Source organism: Canis lupus, chromosome 9 (assembly GCF_003254725.2).
Source record: "Canis lupus dingo isolate Sandy chromosome 9, ASM325472v2, whole genome shotgun sequence".
Lineage (NCBI taxonomy): Eukaryota > Metazoa > Chordata > Mammalia > Carnivora > Canidae > Canis > Canis lupus.
In genome coordinates, this window is record NC_064251.1 from 5,219,777 (window position 1) to 5,246,984 (window position 27,208).

The 27,208-nt window shown below is 57.7% G+C and overlaps 3 protein-coding genes across 14 annotated transcripts; 1 reads left to right on the top strand and 2 right to left on the bottom strand.

Moving 5' to 3' along the window:
* The first annotated feature begins 1,542 nt into the window (after positions 1-1,542).
* EXOC7 (exocyst complex component 7) lies at positions 1,543-17,864 on the top strand. Of its 12 annotated transcripts, XM_049114537.1 has the most exons (22): positions 1,543-1,698; positions 1,886-1,951; positions 3,079-3,263; positions 3,447-3,552; positions 6,454-6,676; positions 7,611-7,778; positions 10,105-10,197; positions 11,117-11,185; positions 12,140-12,285; positions 12,539-12,691; positions 12,943-13,041; positions 13,367-13,429; positions 13,689-13,755; positions 13,940-14,140; positions 14,451-14,489; positions 15,203-15,268; positions 15,551-15,671; positions 15,951-16,046; positions 16,843-16,906; positions 17,144-17,185; positions 17,314-17,447; positions 17,690-17,864. In XM_049114537.1, exons 1-22 carry the CDS (start codon positions 1,639-1,641, stop codon positions 17,790-17,792), a joined length of 2,364 nt encoding a protein of 787 aa, XP_048970494.1. In that variant the 5' UTR covers positions 1,543-1,638; the 3' UTR covers positions 17,793-17,864. The 12 variants fall into 12 exon arrangements, with proteins under 12 accessions (XP_048970494.1, XP_025323849.1, XP_048970495.1 ...); XM_025468064.2 differs by lacking the exon at positions 13,940-14,140; XM_049114538.1 differs by lacking the exon at positions 11,117-11,185.
* A 926-nt stretch (positions 17,865-18,790) lies between these two features.
* Positions 18,791-22,124, bottom strand: ZACN (zinc activated ion channel). The gene is made up of 9 exons (XM_035720530.1): positions 22,028-22,124; positions 21,819-21,943; positions 21,651-21,695; positions 21,395-21,501; positions 21,000-21,169; positions 20,120-20,244; positions 19,774-19,984; positions 19,489-19,653; positions 18,791-19,007 (listed from the first exon to the last, which is right to left on the bottom strand). The coding sequence occupies exons 1-9, from the start codon at positions 22,122-22,124 to the stop codon at positions 18,823-18,825; spliced, it is 1,230 nt and encodes a 409-aa protein (XP_035576423.1). The 3' UTR covers positions 18,791-18,822.
* A 1,219-nt stretch (positions 22,125-23,343) lies between these two features.
* On the bottom strand, positions 23,344-26,042 carry GALR2 (galanin receptor 2). Its single transcript, XM_025468063.3, has 2 exons — positions 25,611-26,042; positions 23,344-24,383 (listed from the first exon to the last, which is right to left on the bottom strand). Exons 1-2 carry the CDS (start codon positions 25,976-25,978, stop codon positions 23,588-23,590), a joined length of 1,164 nt encoding a protein of 387 aa, XP_025323848.1. The 5' UTR covers positions 25,979-26,042; the 3' UTR covers positions 23,344-23,587.
* Positions 26,043-27,208: the final 1,166 nt, after the last annotated feature.

Sequence of the window (27,208 nt, forward strand, 5' to 3'; positions counted from 1 at the left end):
GGTTGAGTCCCATGTAGGGCTCCCTGCATGGAGCCTGTGTCTCTGCCTCTCTATCTCTCTCTCTGTGTGTGTCTCATGAATAAATAAATAAATAAAATCTTTAAAAAAATAAAATAAACTTTCCCCTTTACTTTGTTCTCAGGACTGCACAAGGACCTCCTCCGTGAAATCATCGCACGTGCCATTCTACAATGACTCTGCCTTTTTATCTCCTCCATCTGCCACAGGGCTGCACTTCTTGGTGGTTTCCTTCAATACCACTTTTGTGGCCACCCACCAGATCTGAAACTGTCCTGCCCCAGCAGAAGAGCTGCCCAATCCCTCTCCAGGCTCTGGGTCCCCTTTCTTCCTCCTCTTGGATGTGGGGAGTCCTGGGGGGGAACACTGTGGTTTAGTATCCCGAAATATCCTCACACACCAGGTCACGCCTTGTTGTCTATCCCCTTCTGCTTGGATGCCAGATACATAGAGGACCTGAGGAAAGCCACACAGCTATTTATCTCCCCAAGGACCAGGACCAGAGGCAGAGTAGGCAGGGAAGGGATGGAAGAGGGAGTGGCATTTAGGTTTTTGCAGGAGCTCTGTCTTGTGGTGAGAGCAGAACATCCAGCTTTGCAGGAACCTTGATCCAGGAGCATCTCCCCTGGAGTTGTGGTTAGAGTAGCCTCGGGGCAGAGGACTTAGAATGTTTTGGAATTCTGGAGAAAGGACCTTGCTGGCCCTCCAAGCCTTTCATTGCCCCAAAGCCTCTATGAGAAATGCTCCCCGTGTGTCTGAATCCCTGTAGACAGGCGACCATCTCTCTTTAACTGACAGTAGTTACCGAGCTGGGCCCCAATCCCTCAGACAGGTTTGAGAACTTTCAGCCTTCCTCTTGCACCTTTTCCAGATCTAGGTAAGCTTCCAGCAGAAGACACCTCACCAGCAGCCAGGTTCTCACTCCCAACAAATAAAACCATACAGCTCTCTCCAAAACAGACACCCTAGGGTGAGGCTTGGACAGCAAGCTCCAAGCCTCCCGGGGATGGATGGATGCTCCAAGGACTCTGCAGCCCCAGGAATCTGGCTGGGCTCCACACACGCCAGGTTTATGGTTATGGTTGCCACCAGGGCCTTGGGCCACCACTCTGTCCCCAGCCCCCAGCTCGGGGCTTGCACACGACGCCCCTTCATGCTTTTGTGTAATGCAGGCCCGAAGGAAGAAGCGACAGCACAAGCCCCTGGTTCATCAAGTGGCCACGTGTTCGGGGCCCACTCTGTGACACGCTCTGTGCTGCGGCCTGCGGGGAACGCGACATCCGCGCCTGGACACAAAATGCGATCTAGTGAAATAAGCATGTGTCCTTCCCCAGCAGCCTTTGTCAAAAGGGCGAGTCTTCACACGAAGACCGCAAGTGAGCTCCAGCCGTCCAGCTACTTGCGAACCTTCTCTGACAATACAGGGAACACGCACTTGCCACACCCAAGATGGCCACTTGCCCAGACCCGTTATCCAGTTCCGCCTGCCACTCCCAATATGGCACGACTAGCGCGCCACTGGGTGGGGCCAAAGGCGGAAGTGGGTGTGGCCGGGACGGGAGCCGAGAGGGCACACAGAGAGACAAGGCACAGGGCGGTGGGAGCCGCTGGGCCGAGGCGATGATCCCCCCGCAGGAGGCGTCCGCCCGGCGGCGGGAGATCGAGGACAAGCTGAAGCAGGTGAGGCTGGGGAGCAGGTGAGGGAAGGGACCAAGGTCCGGGCCAGGGCATCTGCTCTGGGAGGAGGCAGGGTTGGGAGGGAGCACCCCCTGTGGGGAGACGGCGTTGGGGGCGAGGCCGCGGGGCTGAGACGCGCGGTTCTTTAGCCTCGGGCTTCTTGTGGTCTGCTCACCTCCGCTTCCCCCAGGAGGAGGAGACGCTGTCCTTCATCCGAGACAGCCTGGAGAAGAGCGACCAGCTCACCAAAAACATGGTGAGTAACCCCTCGGGTGGGAGGGGCGGACAGGCCGTTTTTGCGTAAGGCCCGGGGTTCGAACCCGGGTCGCGAAGCTGGTAATGTGTGGGGTGTCTCTTACCTAGCTCCCTTGGCCTTTTCTGCCCCATCACTGAGGATGCCGCAGCCCCTGCTGGTGCAGACTTTCCGCTTTCTGCACAGGCTCTCCATTCTTCCTTCTCTCCTAACACAAACCTCTAGCGACACTGACTTAGGTGGGCTGGGTACTGGTCGTGTGCCGTCCTCACCTCGGGTGATGACCAGAGGGCAGGAGTGGCCTGAGATTTTGCGATGACTGAGGGCAGAGAAAACTCAGCCTTCACCTCAGAGGGCTTTAGGGGTCGAAGGAGCTTTGAAATCAAACAGAGCTGGGATCTGGTCCTCGCCTCTCCCTGTATTTGTGTGTGGCTCCTGACAGGTAGGTAACTCTGAGCTTCGGTTAACTCACCTACTAGAAGCAGCGATGCCAACCTCCCGGTGTGGCTGTGAAGGTCGTAGGAGCCAATGTTTGGGAGTGCATCTTGCATAGTACTTGGTCTACAACAGGTGCTCAGCAAATAGGAATTTCCTTTCTTATTTCTAGAGGAGACTGGAAAAGCTCAAATTGAGTAGATGCAAACTGGGTATGTGCCCAGGAATACAATCATCAAGTCTTAGTCCTTATCTAATGAGATTGGCCGAGAGAGAGAGAGAGAGAGAGAGAGAGAGAGGGTTTTGAAGGTACTAGCAATGCATTTGAGGCGACTCTGTATGAAACTACTTCTTGTTCAGGCTAGGAAAGCTTCCAAGAGAAGTGAAGTTGAGATTTAGCTTCAAAGGGTGGAAGGGAAGCTATCCTGGGTGATCATTTAGAATGAGTTCCATTTGCTGTGTGGCTTGCCTTCAAGTCAAACTTCCTCCACTTTACTTGGACCACCTCCTTTGTGCTGTGCACATGGTAAGTGCTGGGGATACAGTGGTAAACAAGGACACCGTCTCCCTCCCCTCATGGACGAATTATTATCTAGGAAACCAAAGGAAAGGCTGCAAATGTCGAAGAGCTTGTGGGTGGGTGGAAGCAGTCCTGGGACAACCCCAAGTCCTGAGACTGGGCTGTCCCCCTGCAGGTGTCTATCCTGTCATCCTTTGAGAGTCGCCTTATGAAGCTAGAGAACTCCATCATCCCTGTGCACAAGCAGACTGAGAACCTGCAGCGGCTGCAGGAGAATGTTGAGAAGACTCTGTCCTGCCTAGACCATGTCATCAGCTACTACCATGTGGCCAGTGACACTGAGAAAATCATCAGGGAGGGGTGAGCTAGGGCCAGAGGGTCACATTGCCAACACCTCTTGGGCCAGTGACAACGCTAGGCTTTTGAATATATTTGAGCCCAGAATCCGTTGTGTTAATTCTCTTCCCTTCTAGATTCCATTCTCTTGGTCCTTCTTCTTCATCTTCCATCTGCCCAGGCTGATGCAGCTCTTTGCCTTCACAGCCCCACAGGCAGGCTGGAAGAGTACCTGGGGAGCATGGCCAAGATTCAGAAGGCTGTGGAGTATTTCCAGGACAATAGCCCAGACAGCCCAGAGCTCAACAAAGTGGTGAGAGGCCCGTGGGTGAATGTGGGAGGTTTGGGGACACCAGGCCCTGCCCTGGTCTCATGAGGGACACAGGGCCAGCTTAAAGGAGAACCTAGTAGAAGAAACAGTTGTAGGCAATGCAGTATGCATACTGCAGGCATGAAGACTTCTGCCTTTGAAATTATAGATAACATATTTTTATTATGTTTTTATAATTTAAACTAAATTACACATCCAATATAAATTTCATATTTGAGCTTTATACATTCATTTGTGTTTTTTTCTGTTGTGGTACAAACATAATATAAAATTTGCCATTTTAATCATTTTTAAGTGAGCAGTGGCATTAAGTACATTCACGTTGTGCACCTGCCACCCCCATCCATCTCCAGAACTCCTTCCATCTTCCCAGAATGAAACTCTTGCCCACTAAACATTTAACTCCCATTCCTCCTTTTCCCCAGCCCCTGGCAAGCATCATTCTCCTTTATATCTCTATGAATTTGATTGTTCTCAGAACCTGCATTCGTGTTTTCATGTTTGATTTCTTTGTTTTACAACTTTGTGTTTAAGTATTAGAGTTAGCAGGTGACCAGAGCAGAATGGGGTAAGGCTAGAAAGTGAGGTTGTCTCAAGGCACCAGGAAAAGGGGAGAATGCAGACCCGAAAAGTGGTAGGAGCGGAGCCCCAGACCTCCCAAAGCGGGAAGAACAGTAGAGGAAGGGTCAACTCAGACCTAGTCACCCAGCACACCTTCCTGTTGGCACTACAGTTCTCACCCCAAGTATATGTCTTGCCCAAAACAGGAAGTAAGCGAGATACGCAGATGGGAACCTGGCCTTTCTCAAACCCAGAAAGCTTTTGCTTAGAGCAGTACTTCCCAACATTTCTCCCATCGGGGTTTGTGATGGAAGTGAGGACATTTGTATGTCACACTGGGGTGAACTAGTAACCAGGCAGTGGTTTCTGGCCACCCAAGGTTCTTTCTTCTTGCCTGGAGGATTGGCAGGATCAGTACCTTGGAACACCAGTCACCAATGGGGACACACCAGTGTCATCAGTGCACTGCAGCACATGGGTGGAGGGCCTGTCTTGCAATTAGGGTGTCAGGGACTGGACAACTTTGTTTTGGGGCTCATTGCTAAGTTTGGATCGTGGAGTGAAGAGCTATCCTAGAACTTGGGCGTGGGGCTAGGGTGGAGACAGAACACGTTAGCCAGAGGTCTCAAGAGGATGTCCTCCTCGTTCAAGCAGAGATGGTCCAACTCCTTCCTCTCTCGTGTTTGAAATACCTTTATTGAGATATAATTATTTCTTGAAATGTAATTCACATACCATAACAATTGCTCATTTAAAGGATGCAATTCAGTGGTTCTAGTATAATCATGGAGTTGCACGACGTCACTGGAACCAATTTGAGAACACTTCCATCACCCAAACAAGAGCCCTGAACCTACTGGCAGCCACTCCTCTCTGCTCTTCTTCCCAGTCACGTGCCCCTGCTAGTCCATGGTCTACTCTGTTTCTCCAGATTTGTTCATTCTGGGCTTCTCCTGTGAATGGTATCATGTAATGTGTGACCTTTTGTGTCCACCTTCTTTGACCTACCATAATGTGTTTTTTAAAAGATTTCATTTATTCATTTGAGAGAGAGAGAGAGAGAGAGAGCATGAATACGGAGGAGGAGGGATTCCTGGGTGGCGCAGCGGCTTAGCGCCCGCCTTTGGCCCAGGGCGCGATCCTGGAGAGCCGGGATCGAATCCCATGTCGGGCTCCCGGTGCATGGAGCCTGCTTCTCCCTCTGCCTGTGTCTCTGCCTCTCTCTCTCTGTCTCTCTCTCTGTGACTATCATAAATAAATAAAAAAAAAAAAAAAAAAAATAGGGAGGAGGAGAGGGAGAAGCACCGAGCAGGGAGCCCAGTGCTGGACTTGATCCCAGGACCCCAGATCATGATCTGAGCCAAAGGCAGACACTTCATTGACTGAGCCCCCCAGGTGCCCTTGAGCATAATGTTTTTTTTTTTTGTTGTTGTTGTTTTTTAATTTATTTATGATAGTCACAGAGAGAGAGAGAGAGGAGGCAGAGACACAGGCAGAGGGAGAAGCAGGCTCCATGCACCGGGAGCCCGATGCGGGACTTGATCCCGGGTCTCCAGGATCGCGCCCTGGGCCAAAGGCAGGCGCCAAACCGCTGCGCCACCCAGGGATCCCGAGCATAATGTTTTGAAGGTTTAGGCATATGGTGATGTGTGTCAGCGCTTCATTCCTTGCTATGGCTGAGCATGTCGAATTGTGTGGATGGACCACATGCACCACTTGATGGACACTGCACTTTTCGGCGATTACAAATAATGTTGCTATGAATCCTCACGGATCCTGTTTTGTGTGGACAGATGTTTCCCATTCTCTTGTATGTTCTGGCTACCTGCTTCTTACCAGATAGATAATTTGTGAGTGTTTTCTCTCATCCTTTAGGTCATCTTTTCACTTTTTTGATGGTGTCATTCACTGAACAAAGTTTTTCAGTTGACATGGTTCGATTTGTCTATTTTTTTTCTTTTTTTTTAAATTTTATTTATTTATTCATGACAGACACACACACACACACACACACACACACACACACACAGAGGCAGAGACACAGGCAGAGGGAGAAGCAGTCTCCATGCAGGGAGCACAATGTGGGACCCGATCCCGGGACTCCAGAATCATGCCCTGGGCCGAAGGCAGGCGCTAAACCACTGAGCCACCCAGGGATCTCCCGATTTGTCTATTTTTTTCTTTTGCAAACCCTTTCCTAACAAGAAGACAGATTAATGGCTCAGTGGGATGTTCATCGGCTGGTGAGGGCAGAGGAGGGGCCAGCTGAATGCTGAAGCAGCCCTGGACCCTCTCCCTTCCTTCCTCCCGTCGTCCCTGCAGAAGCTGCTGTTTGAGCGGGGGAAGGAGTCGCTGGAGTCCGAGTTCCGCAGCCTGATGACCAGGCACAGTAAGGTCGTGTCCCCTGTGCTCATCCTGGATCTGATCAGTGGCGAAGATGAGCTGGAGGTCCAGGAGGAGGTACCCCTGGAGCACCTGCCCGAGGGAGTGCTCCAGGACGTGATCCGCATCTCCCGCTGGCTGGTGGAATACGGCCGCAACCAAGGTGAGAGGACCTGGGGGGCAGGGCCAGACCAAGTGGGCTTTTCTCCCCTTTATTTCTTTAATCTACCTGGGTGTTTTTTTAATAAGTAGAAGTTCAATACGAAATGATATATGAGCAATAAACCTACAGCTTATGTGACAGCTATGAATGCGTCCACGGCAGTTTTAGGGGCTCCCTTGGGAGAAGAGGGAGGCCATCAGACAGCCTCCAGACCCCTCAGCGGCCTTCAGCCAGAGCCCCTGTGTTTTGGCCCGTTTTTTTTCACGGGGCTCCCAGAGACACATTGGATGGAAACTGCGGAAATGTAGTGTGTCCTTGTTCATTTGCATTTTTGGATTCTCCAGTTTTCCAGTATTGATAAACAGTGCTGCAGTGAGCATACTCAGGCTTTTCTTACATAGGGAGTTCTTTGGCTGTTTTCTCAAAGATGTGACTATCAGGTAGAAGTGTCCAAACAGAAGTGTCCAAACAGATCTGTCCAAACAGAGAGAGACCATGCATGCAGTGGGAAGGAGCAGAAGGAGAGAGAGTGTTAAGCAGACTCCCCATTGAGTGTGGAGCCTAACGTAGGGCTCAGTCTCACAACCCTGAGATCATGACCTGAGCTAAAACCAAGAGTCGCACACTCAACCGACTGAGCCACCCAGGCATCCTCTAATTTTTTATGTATTTCTTTTATTTAAAAGAACTTTACCTTCAAAACTTAATTAGCCATTCTATTGAGGGGTATTTTCCCTTTAAGACGACTTGATTTGGGACCAGGGTATGTGGGTGGCTGGGAGCCATAGCAGATGCTAGGCATGAGTTAGCAACTAAAATGGTGGGCTCTACTCCCGCTCTGCACCCGGCACCTAGAGGGGAAAGTGAGGTTCCCCTAGCAAGGCAGAGGCAGGGACCCCAGCTGCCATAGCTCTGTCATCCCCTCTCTCCTCAGATTTCATGAATGTCTACTACCAGATTCGCTCCAGCCAGCTAGACCGCTCCATCAAGGGCCTGAAGGAGCATTTCCGGAAGAGTAGTTCCTCCTCTGGGGTTCCCTACTCCCCTGCTATCCCCAATAAGAGGAAAGACACGCCCACCAAGAAGCCCCTCAAGAGGCCAGGTGAGCCCCCCACCCCGGCCCTTTAAGCCCCAGCCAGGAGGCTGCATGGGACCTGCATTACTTTCAGCCACCTTGAGGTTAGCAGCATCGGCCCGTCCAGAGCTGGTCCTCTTGGTGACCCCAACTGTAGGTACGCAGGACAGAAAGCACCTAGCAGGGACCTCTCTGCTAAGGCTCTGTGCTCCGGGGGAAATGTCCTTGTGTGTCAGCCACGGCCTGGCGAGCGTGGCCGTCTTGGGCTACTGAGAGCTGTTGTCCTCAGCTGCAGGAGAGGCTAGGATATCACAAGTGAAGGGCTGCTGCCACCATAGCTGACACTGCTGAGCTGTGTACACTGTGTACACTGCCCACTGTAGCCTGTGGGACCTGTCCCTCGTGATAGCAGGTTGTGTTTAAGTGTCTCTTCCCTATGCCCCTCAGCAAGCACCTGCTCCCACTCAGGCCTTTAGTTGGGGTTTGGAGAAATGGTAGCATAGAGGCTGCCCTTGGGGGCCCCAGCAGAGACACACCGCCTTCTTCCCTCCAGCGTGGGTATCCTGGCTGTCACCTAGAAAACCTGCTCCCAATAGTGACTGTGCTGAGCCAGCCTGCTGGGCCGCAGCTGCCGGCACACAGTAGGTCTATTCCTATGTCTCTGTGCTTTGGGCGGGGCAGTCTTCCTCCATGAGGCTGTGAGGCAGCCCGCTTCAGTTGGCCTGTGCCCTCTTCCCCATCTCTTCTCTGACAGGCCCACAGGGGGCCCCCGACTGGTCTGCACTGCCCCCAGAGTGTTGGCTGGCCATGGCGGGGCTCACAGGGGGTCTCATCTGTCCTTGGCTTGTGGGTTCTAGAGGAAGACTCAGGCTGTGAGGATCCCTGGTCTCTGCAGAGTCTCAAGAGCTGTCAGCAGCCAGCGCATCAGGGCTGATGTTAGAGAACCAGGGAGCCAGGCCCCTGGCACATCCGCTCCTGGTTCGGAGGTGGGGAGCAGCGAGGCCTCAGTGGACCAGTAATCTAATCCCAATGTCAGCATCTGTGGTCACTGGGCACCTGATGGGTTTGGCGGCCACCCCATCAGCATTTGTCACCCATGTCCACACCAGCCAGCCTCCCCCAGGCCCGTGTGCTGGGGCTGTGGGGCAGGAATCCGATTTGCTCATTAGCAGGACCGCTGGCTGAATGGGGAGAACACAGGAGACAGATGCTGAGCCTGGGCCCTGAACTTGGTCATTAGTGGCTAATTGTCACGTGGTCCAAACAGAACAAGGAGCTGTCACAGATCTTGCCCCTCCTCGCCCCGCTTTTTGGGGTGCTGCCAGGACCCGCACAGCCTCACTGTGTTCAGAGACAGCTGCGGGGACACAGGAGTCTCCAGGGGAGACGAACCAGGGTTACACGTGGGGCCTCCTCCCCGTTCCTAGTACATTTTATCAACAAGGCAGCTGTCCTCGGCTATTTTAAATACTATTTTATATCCCCCATTTTCTGCCCTGCGAGGTCTCATTCCCACCGAGGTGGCTGACCCCCGGGGCTGTAGGCGCTGTGGTTTTGTTTGTGTTGATTTCACTCGTGATACTAACTGTTGTTTTTTTCCCCCATGCTGGGAGCATGCCCCCCTCTCTACTATCCTGCCTCCTCCGGCTCTGTGTGGTGGCTTCCGTTAACCCCAACTGAGCTTTTGAGTTTGTTCCCGATTGCTTTGGGGGTTCGGGTCGCTTTGGTGCGAGGGGCCAGGCTGCCTCAGGGTCTCCAGGCCTTCTGTCTCAGGCACCGCTCTCCCAAGAAGCTCAGTCACGTTTCACCAACTCCCGGGTTCTGCGTTCTGTCGACCTCTTCCATTTGTCCACGTCCCAACACTGAGCATGCCCGGGGAACCCTGCCTGGCATTTCGGGGCCGGGCCAGGGGGTCCCCAGACTCCGCCAACCTGGCTGTGCTCTCCGGGTGGGAGAGCTTCGTCACCAGCACCTCCGTCCTGAGCCCTGGTCTGTTCTGCCTTAACTGCCACTCAGTGGTGTCTTTTATTTTTGGCTTCTCCCGATGGATCTTTGCCCATCTCATCTCCTTCACCTGCTGCACTTCCTAAAGAGAACTCAAATCCAGAGCAACGAGGGTCAGTAGCAGAATCAGGAGCCCCATGTGGGGCATGACCTGGGCCCGTTCCCTCCTGTCCATCTGCAGTGCCTCCGGGGGTCCTGGAAGGGGCCTGCTGGAGAGATGGCGTGTGGGCATGCTCACTGTTGGGGGGCCGGGGCCGGGGCTCGGGGGGGCAGGTGGAGGCCTGCTGCTGTTTTCTCTCACTCATTTCCTAGGTCTTCTTGTCTCCTCTCTGTGTGGCTCTGGTGACAGGGACGATCCGTAAGGCTCAGAACCTTCTGAAACAGTATTCCCAGCATGGTCTAGATGGGAAAAAGGGGGGCTCTAACCTCATTCCTCTGGAAGGTAATCACCCTGTGTTCTTCTCCTGTTCCCTCCTCCTCCACCATGTGTCCACTCTCGTGGCAGGGCAGAGCCTCCAAGCCCCCAGGAGGGCCATGGGAGAGTCCCTGAGAGGGGAGCAGGGGTGGGAACAGCAGGTCCCTGGTGCTGCTCGTTCCAGATGGCCACAGGGGTAGGTGTCGTGGCCTCGGCCTGGTCCTGGCGGGCTGACGGCAGCTCTGCCCTCCCTGAGGCTTCCTACTCCCTCCCTCCCCGTCTCTGTCCTTGTCTTCTATTTGAACTCAGAGAAAGTTCTTTGTCATGGGCAGCCCTTTCACGCTCAGACCAGCAGTGGCAGGATCAAGCCGGCCTAGGCCTCCGGGCCACCCCCACCTCCCCTGGCTTTAGAGAGGGGAGGGTGTGCCGCAAAGGGGATGGGCAGCCTGTAGGCCGGGTCCCTCCTTGCCTCCTATCAGAGGAGGGACAGCCCTGCCCTGGTGGACCTGACCCTCCTTCCAAAGAATAATCCTTGGAACAAAAGGAGGCTGTCCCGTTTCACTCAGCAGTGACATTACTCTAACTGGGTCTCTCCCCAAATATGGTGAGGTGGGTAAACCCCCTGGGGCTGAGCATCAGATCCTCTGGAGCTGCCAGAAGCTCTCCAGAACCCTCCTTGGTCGTCCCGCAGGCTTTCTCTTGGCCTTGGGCTTGGAGAACCAGCTCCCAAGGACGGTCTGGGACACTGCGAGTCAGGCTTGAAATGGCTGTTCCCAAGGTGGTCCGAGGCAGAGGAGGGCCTCAGAGCCCCCTCCCGGGGCCCTTCTCACACCCCCATCTCACATCCCCTCCTGGAGGTTGAGGGCTTCTTCCCCGGCCCCGAGGGGCAGCCCACCCGGCCCCTGGATAAACGCTGCTTGTGTCTGTGCGGCCGACGTCTTGCTAGGTCACGAGCATGATTTCCGAGTTAAGCACCTGTCCGAGGCCCTGAACGACAAGCACGGGCCGCTGGCTGGTGAGTACCGCAGCCCAGCCCGAGGGCAGCCGCCGCTGCCTTGGCAACAGTCCCCGGAGGGCTCCGCTCTGAGGATGAGCCAGGCCTGTTTGCCTCTCTCTCTCTCAAGTCTCTCTTTTGGGCACTAGGTCTCCTTGTCTCTCTCCAGATGGGAGTGTATGCCTGGCTCTCAGGGCCTGGGCCAAGGGGAGAAGTCGCCGCTACTTGGACGGCGGCTCCCTGGCGGGCAGGGAGCCCTGACATCTGACTCCACCAACAGCTCTAAAGCTCTGACTCGGAGCCCGTTTCTTTGCTTATGGGACCAGGTTGCCTGCGGGTGCCCCCTGCCCCAGCCTCCACTAGTGGGTCCCAGTCTCCTTTTGAGCCAGCTGACCAGCCAGGAGCCCTCCTTTTCTGGGACTCACATTGCCTCTTCTCAGAGTGTAACCCTGTGCCAGCTAGCCTCATAGGCCATAGTCCACCACTGCCTTCTTAGACATTCCAGAATGTCTGGTGGGGCTGAGAACTGCCCTCAGTGACCTAGCATTTTCTCAGATGGGTGACCACAGTGCCCTTGAGACAGGCACTGCCTCTCGCCCACCCTGGCCACCCTCTTTCTGGTGCAGTTCAGAATCCTAAGTCCTGGGGTCAGGCATACCGTGGCTAGGAAGCCGATTTAGGGCTCTTCCCTCTTTATCCCCTCATCGATCTCCCTACCACCTTTAGTACCTGATGCTCTGGGACGTAAACACTGTCCAGCAGAGCTGAAAATGAAGCCAGGACAAAGGCTGGATTCAGCCCCGTTTTTCCTTTTGAGCAGTCAGGCCTGCTGGAATCCTCTCAGCTTTCTGCCAGAATAGTCCTCCTCCTCCCCATCTCCTGCTGGCCCGAGCTACAGGCCAGGAGCTGGGGAGACCCAGCAGGGAGAGCGGCTTCCCGCAGGCCAGCAGCTCAGGGGCACTGCTGTCCCTCCAGGGAGAGACGACACGCTAGATGTGGAGACCGACGCCTACATTCACTGTGTCAGTGCCTTCGTCAAGTTGGCCCAGAGCGAGTACCAGCTGCTGATGGACGTCATCCCTGAGCACCATCAGAAAAAGACCTTTGATTCTCTGATCCAGGTGCTGCCCCGCCCCCACCCTGCTCCTGGGTCCTGACCAGATGCCCCAGCAGAAGCTGCCACCACAGAAGCTCACGTTTGGGACAGACCTGTTGTCCTGTAGCCTTCAACTAGAGCCACACAACTAGTGTGTGTGTGTGTAGGGGGGCGGGGGTTCCTCCCCATTGCTGCCCCCTGCTGAGGCAGGGGCCCCTGGGAAGCCGCTCACACCCCTCTGCCCCCCTGTGAGCCGCATCCTTGCCATGCTCTCCCAGGATGCACTGGACGGGCTGATGCTCGAAGGGGAGAACATCGTGTCTGCTGCCCGCAAGGCCATCATCCGACACGACTTCTCTGCCGTGCTCACTGTCTTCCCCATCCTGCGGCACCTCAAGCAGACGAAGCCCGAGTTTGACCAGGTGCTCCAGGTATGTGGGTAGGAAGACCCGGGGACACAGGGAGGAGGAATCGTGCTGCCTGGCATGGCCTCCCAAGGGGTGCAGCTTCTCTGCCCTCATGCCTCCAGTCAGAAGGTGAGCGGAAGCAGCTTCTACACGGGGCCGCAGATGTAGGCACACACTCACAGGGTGACCGAACAGGAGTGGGAGCCCTGCAGTGAGGGGCAGGGAGGCAGCTGGCGGGGAGCCAGGCTCAGCTCTGCAGCCGTGTGCGTCCTTAGGGTACAGCTGCCAGCACCAAGAACAAGCTGCCCGGCCTCATCACCTCCATGGAGACAGTTGGAGCCAAGGCATTGGAGGACTTTGCCGACAACATCAAGGTGCTCTCCCTCTCCATCTGCGGCCCTAGAACTGTGGGCAGGACCCCCAGGGGCCTGCCTCGGGGGCTCCTACGGAAACCAAGCCACCCAGCTAGCCCATTGACTAGCTGGCTGTGCTGCTAGTCAATACCCAGGGGGCTCCAGAGCCTCTGAGGGGTGAGGCTGCTGCCCTATTTTTCCTGTCCCATCTCTCACCTGTGTGCCTGAGGGGCACCCCAACACCTCTCTGCCAGGAGGTGGCATCGGGTGCAGACAGCCTGGGCCCCGGGGTGGAGCGCAAGGCCTTGGAAGCAGGTTCAGGAAGTTGGGACTGTTTTTTCCACAGAATGATCCAGACAAGGAATACAACATGCCCAAGGATGGCACCGTGCATGAGCTCACAAGCAATGTAGGTGCTGCCCCGGGTTGCCTGGGGAGGGGAGGGACCCAGCCTGGCCCAGAGCTTGTGGCAGGATAGATGGCAAAGTATTTCGTGTCTCCAGTAGACTGGATCATTCAGGGCAGGAAGCTTGCAACCACTCTTCCCTTGGCAGACCCCAGGCCCTGCACTTGCCCTGGAACGGTCAGAAGGGGTGTGTTTGGGAGGTGATCTGACTCTAAGGTCCTGCCCTTGACCTTCTCCCTGGACCTGTTTTCTCCCCACACAGGCCATCCTTTTCCTACAGCAACTCCTGGATTTCCAAGAGACAGCCGGGGCGATGCTGGCCTCCCAAGGTACTTGGCACCTCCCAGTGGGGCCCCCTCCCCATACCCCACTCCTCCCTCTTGTCTGGAGACACAGGGTTACTGGCCACCTCTGGGAGAGATTTCCTCCGGCTCTGTGAAGTGGGGTTTGACTGTGCCTTTCCTGACCCGACCTCCCTCCCTTCTCGCTCCTTCCACCGTCCTCGCTCTGGAGAGTGGCACTCCCTGGTTCGAAGATGCCCTGCCTGCCTCGCCCCTCCTTCCGCATTTCTCCATCTGCTCTTGGGTTCGCCTGTCCTCCCGATTAGTCTCACACAGCTGACCGTTCCGTGGGCTGGCGCCTCAGGGCCAGCCGGGTGTCTTCCCACTGACTGCTGCCCTGGCATTGGAGCTGGGGAGGTTGGCATGGAAGGAGGTTGGCATTTCTGAGCACCAAGACCCAACCCAATTTGTTGGGGCCCCCGGGCCCTCTCCCTCCCTCCATTTTGGGGGCGAGGGAGCCAGGAGCGGCCTCTGGCCTGCAGTTCTCTAGATCCCCACTTCGCTGCGTGCTCCCTCACCTTCCGGGGAGCAGCCTGGGTGTGTCCTGCTGTCTGTGTTCTGGCTGTCACGGGGAGGGGTCTGCTTGCTCGGGGACACGGTTGCTAACCTGTGTTTGCACTTTGCGTCTTTCTCCCTTCTTTGTCTCCCCTTCCCCTCTGAGTGCACTGCCTTTCACTCCGTAGTTCTTGGGGACACATACAATATTCCTTTAGACCCCCGAGGTAAGCGGCAGGGCTCTACAGCCCCATCCTACCCCTCTGAAACCCCATGGGTGAGATTCCTTAGGGACAGAGGCACCCAGACAGACTCAGGACCTATTGGGAGCGGGGATCAGAGGGGATGTGGGTTTCTCTAGGGCACTCCCAACTCTCTCAGCTCCCAGCAAGGCTGGCTGCACCCTCCAGGCTAGCCTAGTGCCTGCCCCCTCCCTCCCCATATACCCTCACCACCACCTCCTTGGCCTTCTGTTTGTCTAGAGGGGCCCAGTAGAGGAGGTTGTGGGAAGTGGGGGAGAAAGGGGAAAGGCCATAGGGAGCCCACTCTGAGACCCTGCTGTTCACAAATATGATAAGTGGACCTTATAGAGAGCACCTTGCATTAGTTGGGGCTGGGGGGAAAGGGGTGTCCCACTCCTGTGCCCCCAGACTTCCTGCTGATCATGGGCCAGCTCATTAATCCTGCCACCTATCACCATAGAGGGGCTTGCCCTGGGCTCCAGGAAGAGGCTGCCCAGGGGGTGCTCCTGCAGCAGGTGGGAGCTTGGCAGCTCAGCAGACCAACCCCTTCCCCGTTCTGCGCCCAGTCTGCCTGAGGAAGGCTCAGGGCCCCCCCACCCCCACCCCAAGGTTTCCACAGCTGCTCCAGGGGCTGAGGGAAGGCCAGAGAGGGTCCTGGCTGCTGCCATGGCTGCAGTGACAGGCCTCTCTTCTCCCAGAGACCAGCTCTTCAGCCACCAGCTACAGCTCCGAGTTCAGCAAGCGCCTGCTAAGCACGTATATCTGTGAGTGCTCTCTGGCTGGCCGGCAGCCCCCCGCGCCCACCTGCCCACCTCCACTGGCGTTTCCCTTCCTTCCTCTGTGCCCTCCTGCTATTCCCAGTGCTCTCCTGAGCCTCACCTTTGGAATCGCAGCCTAACTTCCAGTTTAGGGGCTGAGCTGGGCTGTGGGCAGAGGGCTCCTGAGGCTTGTGGAGTCTGGAGTTGGGAAGGACAAGGCTCTTGGGACAGGGACTGGGTCATTTAGGTCAGACTGCCCATGGATGTAGCCACACCCTCCCTGTGCAGGTAAAGTCCTGGGCAACCTGCAGCTGAACCTCCTGAGCAAGTCCAAAGTGTATGAGGACCCAGCTCTGAGCGCCATCTTTCTGCACAACAACTACAACTACATCCTCAAGGCCCTGGAGAAGTGAGTGGCTGCAGGGGCCTGCGCCTACCTGCCCTCCTGCCTGTCCTCCCACACTGCCTCCCTCCCTCCTGCCTGCCCTCCTGCCTGCCTCCCTCCTGGGGCTGCCTGCACCCTCTGCCTGGCCAGGTGGGGAGGGAAGCCCTTGACCTCCTGGAGTCCTAGGACCTGGGGCACAGGCATAAGGCAGGCCTCCTGCTGGTGCTGCTGCGGAGGCTCACTACCCTTGGGCCCCAAGAGCCAATGCGGCCCTCCTCTGCTTCCTCCTTATCCCCGCCCCAGGTCTGAGCTGATCCAGCTGGTGGCTGTGACCCAGAAGACTGCTGAGCGCTCCTACCGGGAGCACATTGAGCAGCAGATCCAGACCTACCAGCGGAGGTGGGCCTCCACCGTGCCCCCCCCCCATTACCCCCAAGCTTGTGTCCTTCACTCACTCTTCCTGTCCAAGCTTCATTACAAGTGGGGTCAGGAATGGGGAACTGCTCCCCTATGAACTCAATGCTCCCCTTGCTGTTTCACCACACTGACCAGGTGGAGGGGAAGCCCCTCCCTACCACCACCTGCTCCCTAGGGGCTGCTATGGCCAGCCTCTCTAGAGGGTGGTGTGCCAAGGGTGCAGGCTAAGAAGACTCAAAAAACTGCATATCAGAGGTGTGGGGATGTGAGGCCAAGCAAAGAGCAAGGTTGTAAGAATACTCAAACTTCCTGAGCCTCGCTCTGTAGTGCTCCCACTGCTCCTCACCCGTCCTTCAGAGCTCCTTCTGTTCCTCGCCCCCAGGGCTCCCTCTGCTCCTTGCCCCTGTTTCTCCTTGGTTTGTGTGTTTCTTCCTGTAAGTGGTCTCCCTCCTCCTTGCTTTGTCTGTCTTCTGCTTCTTTCTTCCTCATCTGCTTCTCCATCTTTATTCTCCAGGAGATCGATGTGAGGCATAGCTGCTAGTTATTTGTTCAATTTATTGAATGTTGTTTCCTGTTCTTAATTTTAAAAGCCAGCAGCTTGAACATTTTCTTTTCCCAAGGAGAAATCTCACTGTGCTCTGCTGAGTTCTGACCCCCATGGATCGTTGACCTCCCCTCCCCTAGTAGATTTAAAAAACAACACAAACCAGCCCCTGGAAAGAGGCAGCAGCCTGAGGTTGTCCCTCCTCTGCCTTCTGCCTCTCTCTCCACCTGACAGCTGGTTAAAGGTGACTGACTACATTTCTGAGAAGAATCTACCTGTATTCCAACCCGGAGTCAAGGTGGGCGGAAGGCCTGGGCTGGGAAGGGGTGTCTAGCAGATGTGATACTTTGTGTCATGTCTCTGGGGAAAAAAATGGACAAGCATCCTGCTGGGATGAGCAAATGATGCCTGCCTGTGGCCATGACGGTATCCAGAAGAAGGGCCAGGCCCAGGCTTGGGTGTTTGGGGAAGGAGCCAGTGGCAGGGCAGATCTGCTCTGAGGAACACTTTCTCTGCCCTCTCTCACCACCCCCAGCTGAGGGACAAGGAGCGACAGATGATCAAAGAGCGTTTCAAGGTGAGTTGGGGTCTTCCCTGCTCACCCAACCCCCCACCACCTCCAGTGCTTCCTGCTGCTATTGCAGGGACACGGACCCAAAGTCTTTATCTTTGGGTCACTCCCATTTCCACTTTTTTGGTGGCCAGGGTTTCAATGATGGCCTTGAAGAATTGTGCAAGATCCAGAAGGCCTGGGCTATTCCTGACATGGAGCAGAGAGACAAGATTCGCCAAGCTCAGAAAAACATCGTCAGGGAGACGTACGGGGCCTTTCTGCACAGGTGAGCCCTTTGTCTCCACCTTCCCAGCCCTGGGCCCCGCGCTTCCCCTGCTGGGTCTCTGCTCTTCTCTTCTACAGGAACACACAGAGGGGCGTGAGGGTGTGGGTGGCAGATCCAGGGCCGTGGGCTTTGCTGTGGGGCCAGAAAGGGACATCTCTCAGGGGCAGCCTGTCAGGAGCACCTTAGGCTGCGGTGGAGCTTGGGGGCTGGCCAGGCTGCCCCTGACCTCAGTGCCTGGGCAGGTATGGCAGCGTGCCGTTCACCAAGAACCCTGAGAAGTACATCAAGTACCGCGTGGAGCAGGTGGGCGACATGATCGATCGCCTCTTTGACACCTCTGCCTGAGCCTGCTGCTCTCCCTGCCTGGTACTGCCCGGTCAGCCCTGTTATTGGACAGATAAACCAGTGTTAACTCTGGGCCTGGTGAGTTTGACATCCTTTGGGACAGGAACTTTTTCCACCCCTTGTCCAGCCCAGAGCTGTCCCTGAGCACCCCCCCGCCCCGAGTCCTGGTCTGCACTTCTTCCTGGAACCCACCCCCACCCCTGACCAGCACTCTCCCAGAATACTGGGGCTCCTTCCCACCTTAGGTTTCATGACCCTCAAGCTGCATGGGCCACGTGATGGCTTCTAGACAGGAAAGGACAGAGAAGGAGGACAAAGGGCTTGTGCCCACAGCTGCCTCGTGTGTACAAGAGCAGGAGGGGAAACAGCCTGCCTCCGGCCCAGCTCAGAGCTGCGGGTGGGGACCACCTGTTTTAGCCCTGAAGTGTGGGTAGGGCAGGCCACAGCAAAGCCAGAGAGCATGGAGAAAAAGGTAGCAGGATTGACCTGCTCATGGATTTATGCAGAAAACATAGTTCCCGTCACCCACGGTCCTGAAAATCGGGGGTGTTCTGCCTCCCAGGCATCCCTCAGGTGGCTGGAGCAGGAGTGCCCTCTGCACGTGCCCTCTGGGGTCCAGCACACCGCAGAAGGAATCCTGAGAAGCTCTGGCCACCCTGTGTGGCCTGTCCAGGCTCATCTCTCGGGGCCTAGGGTCAGGCAGCAGTAATTGCACAGAAATGGGGACCAGATGACTGGTACACAGTGGTGAGAAGTTCAGGAGCATAGTGGGGGTGGGTGCAGAGTGGCCGCCCCACCTGCGCAGGATGAGGAGTAGCTGAGCTCAGTGAAGACAAACCCTCGAGGCACGTGTGCACGACACCTGGGTGATGGGTTTATTTCATGCTCTGCGTGCATGCTGTCACTAAGGGAGAACTCAGGGTGGCCTGGGATCCTCTGGCTTAGGGAAGAGAGTCGTCTTCCCTCCTCCTCTCTCCAGAGACCCTGTCATGGCCCTCCTCCCCGGGCTACAGCTCTAGGCCTTGGCCCGTTACAACCTGGGCTGCCCACCATGGGGTATGGCCTCACCAGGGGCTGGGTCAGACTTGCATGTCGCCCACATCCAGAATCCAATGAAGAAGAATTGGCTACACACTACCCCCACCACATACACCAGGAAGAAGATGTGGTCGGCAGCCTCAGCCCAGCTCCTTGACTCCTTCACTCCGGGAGCTTCTGGTGGGGGAAGAAGCAGGGAAAGGAGCTGTTTTTCAGGGCTCCCCCAACATGCTGGCCCAGAGCAGGAGGCTGAACCCTGGGGGCTGTCAGCCTGGATCTCTTCCTTAGATTCACAACTGCTGAATGTTTCAGTCTGGCCCGTTCCAGGCCATCTTGAGCTGAAGAAGCCTTTGTAGAGAAGGGCTTCTTCTCTACAGAAGCTCCGATAACAAGCACCCTTGTTATCTCAGGGAGTTTGAAGTCACCTGGGCCCTTAGGGAAGCTGCCGTTGCTCCCTGCTCCATACCTGCGTCTTCCAATGGCAGGCACGGAGGAGCCCAGGGACAGCGGAGCTAGCAGAGTGAGTGCCTGGAGCCTCTAAATAACCTCGCGATCCCCAGCATCAGCCCTAAGTGCGCAGCCTGCCAGCTCTGCCCCTGTCAAAGCTGCTCCTAGACTCCTCCCTCTACCCCTGCCCCAGCAAGGGTTCCCTGCCCACCTTCAGGATGCGGCCCCAGGTCCCCATGATCTTGCTGCTCCCCTCTTGGGGTTGGGATGGGGCTGCTTCTGGCACTGAGGTGGCCCCGGGCCTGCAGTGCAGCCAGCAGCACGGTCTCCATGGTGCTGATGAAGAGCAGCAGCAGTAGCACGGTGAAGTAGTAAACTGGCGGGGCAGGAGGGTGTGGTGGGGTCAGGGCCAGGCCTGCATCCCCCGGTGCCCAGAAAGATGAACAGAACACGCTCCTGCCCCCTCCCAGGGCTGGGTGAGGGGCGCATGACTTACTGAGCAGCGGGTTGCAGGAGGAGGAGCTGGGCAGTGCCTGCACCAGGGAGGAGTGGAAGACCAGATAGCCTAGCAGCAGGGTCACCTTGTAGGCAATGCGCTCGGTGGCCCGGAGGGGCAGCAGCCCCCCGCACATGTCCGCTAACAGCAGCGCCTCCCCAGGTACCAGCAGAGCTATGATGGCCTTCAGCGCTGTGTTCTGCAGGCGCAACTGGAAGGGAGAAAGTTGGGGCTTTGTGGGAGGGCATCAGGGGCCCGAACCGCTGAAGGGTGGCCCCGTGGCCTCTGCCACATGCTTCACACCCCCACCAGCCCTGTGTGCGCCATGTCCCATGTCCTGACTCACCGTCACCTGGAAGCAGGGCACCAGCTGCCGGGGAGGGATTTGGGTCTCCAGACCCCAAACTACATATTCCCTCTTGACACTCACAATCTCGTTCACTGCATGGGCCCGGAACTCCAGCTCTAGCACTGGAAGGGGGCAGGGGAAAGTGGTGAAGCAGGAAAAAGGTCCCCCTGGTCCTGACTCTCTTGGGAGTGAGTGGCAGGGACTAGCCAGGTGCCCAGGGCTGATGGAGACTTCTGATGGTGGCTGGGGGCAGACCAGGAGGTTAGCATGCTCTGTGCAACACCCCACATTCCCTCCAGCTGGGGGAAGGGCCTTCTCAGGTTCACAGGTGAATTTTCATTATGAAACTAAATGCATGTGGCACCACTTCTCAGAGGGGGGTGTGGTTATGGATGCATCTCCCAGTATATCTCATGCCTGCAGTATTAGCCTCAGGGGGCGGCTGCTGTAGTATTTCCTAGAGGGCAGGGATGTGAGGCAAGGGTTGGGGGTTCTGGGCCAAGCTGGATATCCCCCGTGGGTCTATGGGATATTTACTGGATGGTTACACCTTTAGGATACTTCCGGGAGTAGGCTGCAGCAACCTTGGCCTCTGGCCTTGACAAAAGCAGTGCAGACACTACCGTTTGGCCCTGGCTGTTGAGGGCGGCTGCAGTGGGGGCCGCAGCCCGGAGCAGGGGAGAGCTTGGAGGTGGGCTGCCATCTGAGTGGGAAGTGCAGGTGAGAGGCACGCTCTGCTCTAGGATCTCTTCAGCTCCCCTAAGCCTGAGGTGGCCCGGTATGAACACAGGCTGGCTGCCCCCCATGTCACATGTCTGCTGGAGGCCAGAGGCTGCACCTCCCCCCTCCCCGCCTCCAGCTCCTGTCCTGTCAGCACCAGTGTTGCTGAGAGCATAGAAGCTGAGGTTGCAGTCGCTCTGGTCCCTGGGGAAGTGGAGGAGCTCAAAGTCACAGTTGGTCTCCGTGGTGAGGGCCAAATACAGGTCGACGTGGCCATCAGGGCCCACTCTGGCCCGCGGGCTCTGGTCCTGCCAGTCCACCCAGAGCCTGTTGTGGAGGAGGGAGATACCACAGCTGGAGGCTCGGCTGCTTCTCAGAAGGGGGTGGAGGGGGAGACCCTAGCATAGCCCAGCTGCCCTCTACTGGCATCCAGGTTCCAGAAGGGTGAGGTGGGCCCAGGACACTGGGGTGCACCTGTGGCCTGGCAGGGCCACCAGAGGGGCATAGTCCCTAAAGAGGACCTCCTGGCCCAGGAACTCCCTCCTCACTTACGCCTCCTGAATAGTGAGTCCCGGAGTCCAGAGTGAGTCCCAGGGCAGTGTGACTGCATGCTGTGGGTACAGGCTCGCATTCCAGGCCAGGCGAGTATCCACCCAGGACTGGGGACATAAAGAAGGCATTAAGGCTCCCGCTCCCAAGTATCTACAAGTCAGTTGGCTTGGCAGTTTGATGAAGGCTGGTACTTCTGAGCTGGACAAGAGAAGGGTCTCCAGTCCCACCTTCCCCGCCCCCTGCCCCAGACACTCACCAGCCGAAGCAGCAGCATGGAGGACACTGTGTACCGCAAGATGTCCTGAGGGAGGGGCAGTGTGTCACCTGGGGGTGGGCGCAGGGGACAAAAGAGGCAGGAGCCCCCACCGCTTGCTGGGGCTGAGTGGTTAGTGCCCTGCCCTCTCTTTGGCCTGAGGACACTTACCACATTAAACACATTGGACACGAACACTTGCACATCCACGAGCAGGGGCGCGCTGCCATTGTTTGGAATCTGGATGGTTTCCTGAACCCCCTGGGGCTGGTTGAAGTTGAAAAAGGATGGCCAGGCTGAAGGACAGAGGTCAAGGTCATTTGGGTGGGAGCCCTGGCGGCCAAGTCCCAGAGCTTAATGACTTTACCTTCTCCACCTACCAACTGTTGGCGAGCGAAAGCCCCGCCCCTGGACCAAGGGCCCCGTGGTGCCCAGCCTGAGGAAGGCCAGCAGCAGCAGCAGGAGCCGCGGGGCCATCGTCAGTGGCTGCATGGAGGGCTGGATGGAGCAGCACAGCCTAAACTGCAACCTCAGTTTCAGTTGCTTCTCCGGAGGCCTGGGTGGTTAGTCAGGCAGCTGCTCTGTGCAAGAGCTCTGGGGCCTTGGAGCTGGCACCCCACCCTCACCCCTGAGCCAGGGTTCCGCAAACACCTGAAGACAAAGCCCAGGACCCAGCCCCGCCCACTGTGCACCTGCCTAGGCTTCCCATCCCCGCTTCATTTCCACCATCTGGAATCAGCCCTATTCAAAGACTGCCAAGTGGACCAGGCAACTACAGATTCCCCCCAACAAACACACACACACACACCCCTTTCCCAAACTCGGTCCTTCCAATCTGGGCAGATGCCACAGGCCTTCCCTGCTTTCTTGTAGTGGGTGCCTGCTGGGTTAAATATTCAAGCCCTTGCCAAAGTGCCCTGCGCTCAACATCCTGAGATCTGTACATGCTGTAGTTTTCCTGCATCTCCTCAAACACTGAGCTGATTAAAAAGCCTTGAAAGTCTCAAGAACCCCAGGGGTGGGGCAAACCTGGAGCAGGGCAACGGGATTCACCACCTGCTCCAGCCCAGCAGTGCCTTAGAAGCGCTCCTGGGTGCCCTGAAGCAGGACTGGTGGGGGTGAGGGGCAACTTTTCATGGCCTCATGGAAACCCAGCTGCTGGAGGCCTGACTCGGGGCAGCTATAGCCTGTAGCCAGGGAAGGAGCCCCAAGGCTGAAAGAGGGTGAGCACTGATCCAGCTGCAGACACTCCAAACGCCCCAGAGAGCTGGGAGTAGGGAGTGACCTGCCACTCGCTGGTGCTTGAACATTACTCAGAACATACATAGTGTCTGCGCCTCCCTGACTTACGGGCCTCGCTTAAGCACTCGGCCTGCCTTTGTCGCAGGCACAGCTGGCCACTGGTGCGGCCTTGTATGTATGCCAGGCGCCTCTGGATGGCCGTGTGCAGAAAGCCTTGACCCGTGCTCCCCAGTCAGGATTTCTATGGGGACTTAAACTTGGCTGCCTTGGCTGCAGGCCACTCTCTCTGTGGCTCAGCAGAGCACCTTGGGCGCATTCATCCAGAGCTCCCCCGTGAAGTCCCAGAGGCTGCAGACCACAGAGCCTCACAACTGTGAGATATGTGGACACACAGCACGTGATTTCACATGAAAAGATTTGCATCTTTTTTAAAAAAGATTTTATTTATTCACGAGACACACACACACACAGAAGCAGAGACCCAGGCAAATGGAGAAGCAGGCTCCGTACAGGGAGCCCGCTGTGGGACTCGATCCGGGTACTACCAGGAGCACGCCCTGGGCCGAAGGCAGGCGCTAAACCGCTGAGCCTCCCAGGGATCCGGGTTTGTGTATTTTATTAACAGAGGAAATTCCCTCCCTGATCCCTCGCCCTCCGACTCCAATCCTTTAACACAAAAGCATAATCGCTAAGTGTCCTCAGGTCGCATTAACCGTCGGGATGCCACTGGGGGCATTTCCGTCCCGCCAGGACCGGCCGGGCACCAGGCTCAAGGCCGGGCTGCTGAGAGGCGCCAGCACAGGGGCGGAGGCCCCGGCCGCCTCGCTCACGTGCGTCAGGTCGGTGGACTCGCGCTCGAGCACGCTGCTGCCGCGGGGGCCCTGCGCCGCGATGCACACGCGGCCTGAGGCTCTCCGAGGGGCACGGCGCAGCAGCCCCGCACAGATCTTGCGGAAGCCCTTGCGGAAGTGCTTGGAGACGAGCGCGTAGACGATGGGGTTGACACAGGAGTTGGCATAGGAGACCAGGTGCGAGAAGATGCGCAGCGCGTACGTGGCAGGTGTAAGCGGGAAGCGGCCGAACCACACGCAGAGGATAAGCGCGTGGTGAGGCATCCAACAGAGGCAGAAGAGCGCGGCCACGATGATGATCATGCGCGTCACCTTGCGCTTGGCGCGCCGGGCGCTGGAGCCCGCGGCCACCGGGTCAACGGCGCGCCAGAGGTAGCGCAGGGTGCGCGCGTAGGTCAGGCCGAGCACCAGCATGGGCAGCAGGTAGCTGAAGACGAAGGTGCAGAGGTCCATGGCGCGGCGGCGAGGCGCGCTCCACGCCGGGTGGCACACAGTCAGGTTGGCCAGCTGCGACTGGCGGTAGTAACTCAGGTAGGGCCCGGAGAAGAGCAGCGACAGCCCCCAGATGAGCCCGATGGCAGCCAGCGCGTTTCGAGGCGTGCGCAGCTCGCGAGAGTGCAGCGGGTAGCGGATGGCCAGGTATCTGTGGGGCAGGCCGGGAAGGGGGACGGGTGAACAGCTGGATTGGCGGGGCGCAGGGCCGGACCCTTGCACCTCGAACCCCTCACCCTCTCTCCAGGAGGGTGCCTAGCGCACGGTGGCACCGCACTGGCCCGGGAGCAGCCCAGACACTCGGCTGCTTTGAGATGTGGGGCGGGACCCGCGGCAGGGAAGGCGCGCGTGTAGGCCACTCATCTGCTCTTCCCGGGACTCTGACCACAGTCACACTCCAGCCGGGAGGGCACCCCAAAGTTGAACCGGCTTTGGGGCTGTGATGACCCACCAGTGAGGGTGCCCGGAGAGGTTAAGACCCAGGCTCCTTGAGCCCGGAGACATCGCGAGGGACTTGCTTAGGGAAGCCGAGGCTCTATGGGTCCCACCAGCACACTCCGCGCTCGGCGGAACTGGGAGGTATATGGGGGGGGGGGCTCACCTCGCTGCCCGCCCAGGGAGGGTCAGGAGGATGTGGGGGTTGAAGGGGCCGTGGAGATATTGGACTTGGACCCAGATTTCCTCCCCAGGAATCATCCCGGTGTCCTTCCGAACGGGGCGCATGGAGGAGACCCTCCAGCGCTCTCCTCTCCCTGGGCCTGGGGCGGGGAGGGGTTGGGGCGGGCGTGTTCGCTTGAACTTTGGTGTGAGCCCTTGCGAAGGACCCGCATTCCGCAGCCGGACCAGAGTCGACTGCGCGGAGCAAACCGTGGCTTCGAGGCCAGCGAGGCGGAGGCGCCTGAGTCTCCAAGAGACACCCCGTTGGCTGTCCTGACGCACACGATTACTGGATGGGAGACTCTGAACACATCGCTTCTGAACTCGATCTCATCCGTAAACGGGGCGCAGTAATCCTCCCGTCCCAACCTCACAGGGGCACCCAAGCCGGACGAAGCCGCGAAATTGCGATGTGCGCGGGAAACGCCGGCTTTGCCAGGCGCCCGCGGCGGCGCTGGAGAGCCGAGGTCCGCCGCGGGGAGCCGCGAGCGCGCACCTAACGGAGGGGCGCCGCAGTCCCCCGATCTTATTCCTCTCGTCCCTTGTCCCTTGTCCACCTCGGCTTGTCTTTCACTCTCTCCCGGTTCCTTTGCCTACGGAGTGCCCTTTTCTACTCTCCGCGCGCCCCTCCTCCAGCCTCGAGTCCCGCTTTCCTCTCCAGCCCACACCTGGGTGCCTGACGCTCCCCGCCCCCAGGGGGCCCGCCAGGGCGCTCGCTCACCTGTCCAGGGAGACGGCGGCCAGCGTGAAGCTGCTGGCGTACATGGTGAGGAAGATGAGGAAGTGCACGGCCTTGCAGAGCAGCGAGCCGAACACCCAGCCGTCCAGGGTGTAGATGGTGGCCTGGAAGGGCACGCAGCACAGGATGAAGCACAGGTCGGCCACGCCCAGGTTGAGGATGAACAGGTTGGTGGTGCTGACCGCCTGGCCGCCGCGCAGCAGCACCGCCAGCACCAGGGCGTTGCCCACGGTGCCCACCAAGAAGATGAGCGCGAACAGCATGGGCACGATAACCGCCTCGGGCTGCCAGCCGTCCCTGCCGCCCGCCTCCCTCGCGTCCTCGGCCCCGGGGCCGCCCGAGCCGTTCATGGCGCCCCCGACCCGGGGCTGCCCGAGCTCCTGCCGCCGTCTGGGTTCCGGGGAGCCCGGCGCTCCCGCGGTTGCAGCTGCTGCGGCGCCCAGCGCGAGCCGCCCGAGCTGCGGGCGGAGCAAGCCTTGACCGGCCGGGGCGGGATGTGGGGGTGCGCGGGGGTCAGGGGGAGGAGCGAGCAGCGGAGGGGTGGGCTGGGCCCCGCCGCAGCCCTGCGCTCGGGGAAGGGCTGGGGGACCGGCTGCGGTGGCCGGCCCGGGGACCCGGGCCGTCGGCGTCGGCAGCGCGCTCCAGCGCCCCGGGCCTGTCTGGGCGGCCGGGAGCGCCCCGCCTGGGACCACGCGTCCCTCTCCCGCGGCCCGGCCCCCTCGGAAGATTCCCGGGCGACCCTAAGCGGGGCGGGGAGGTGACCAGGGCGGAGGTGAACGGAGGGGCCGGCCCGCCGCCTGCTCCGCGCCTCTTCTGTGCGCCAGTCCCTGCCCTTGGCGCTGTGCCTCAGTTTCTTTGGCACCGGGGGATCACAGTACCTTCTGGGAGGGCTCTAGTGAGCATGGACTGAGATGTGTGGCCTGAAGCCAGTTAGTTGAATCTCAGCGAATCAAGGTCCTGTCTCCTTGCCTTAGATATCCAAAAAGGGAAAACATTAAGGAAATGCAAAAGAGCAGAGTTCCCTGCGCCAGGAGCGTTTTCCTGCGTGGTCAGGAAGGTGTTTAGGTTGCAATAAAACTTAAATACTTGTTTCTAATTTTAACGTTTTAAGGATCTAGCTCTTGTGACTCGGAATCATTGCTGTTTCTGTAGGATTATCCACATCCCCCCTCCCGGATCACTGGGTCTGAAAATCATCACCTTCTGCCACTGAAGTGTGACCTCTGCTTCACCTTTCCCTGCCCTGCTCATTGGGTCCCAGTGTGGAACATTCCTTTTCCTCCTCCCACCCGCACCCCAGAATCTCAGCCCTGAAGCCTACTCCCACTCCTTGGTCAGGGAAGCATTATCCACACCCCTGCCCTGCCTGCCTATTCAGGGATAGAAAGACAGCAGTTCATGTTCATGAGCTGCTTGCCATTCATTCATTCATTCATTCATTCATTCAGCATTCATTAAGTATCTACCCCTTTCCAGACATTGTTCTGGGTCCTTAGTATATACCGGTGAGCTCTAGAAAGATCAAGGCCTTCCATGAACTTCCTCTTCGCAGAAGAGACAGACAATAAACAAAATTCAAG

Coding starts and splice junctions, on each gene's coding strand:
- EXOC7 (XM_049114537.1), top strand. CDS start 1,639: ATGATCCCCCCGCAGGAGGCGTCCGCCCGGCGGCGGGAGATCGAGGAC. Junction 1,699..1,885: donor TCGAGGACAAGCTGAAGCAG/GTGAGGCTGGGG, acceptor CGCTTCCCCCAG/GAGGAGGAGACGCTGTCCTT. Junction 14,141..14,450: donor GGAGGTTGGCATGGAAGGAG/GTTGGCATTTCT, acceptor TTCACTCCGTAG/TTCTTGGGGACACATACAAT.
- ZACN (XM_035720530.1), bottom strand. CDS start 22,124: ATGGCCCCGCGGCTCCTGCTGCTGCTGCTGGCCTTCCTCAGGCTGGGC. Junction 21,502..21,650: donor CCATGCTGCTGCTTCGGCTG/GTGAGTGTCTGG, acceptor TTATGTCCCCAG/TCCTGGGTGGATACTCGCCT. Junction 21,170..21,394: donor GGACTCACTATTCAGGAGGC/GTAAGTGAGGAG, acceptor CCTCCACAACAG/GCTCTGGGTGGACTGGCAGG.
- GALR2 (XM_025468063.3), bottom strand. CDS start 25,978: ATGAACGGCTCGGGCGGCCCCGGGGCCGAGGACGCGAGGGAGGCGGGC. Junction 24,384..25,610: donor GCCGCCGTCTCCCTGGACAG/GTGAGCGAGCGC, acceptor CCTGCCCCACAG/ATACCTGGCCATCCGCTACC.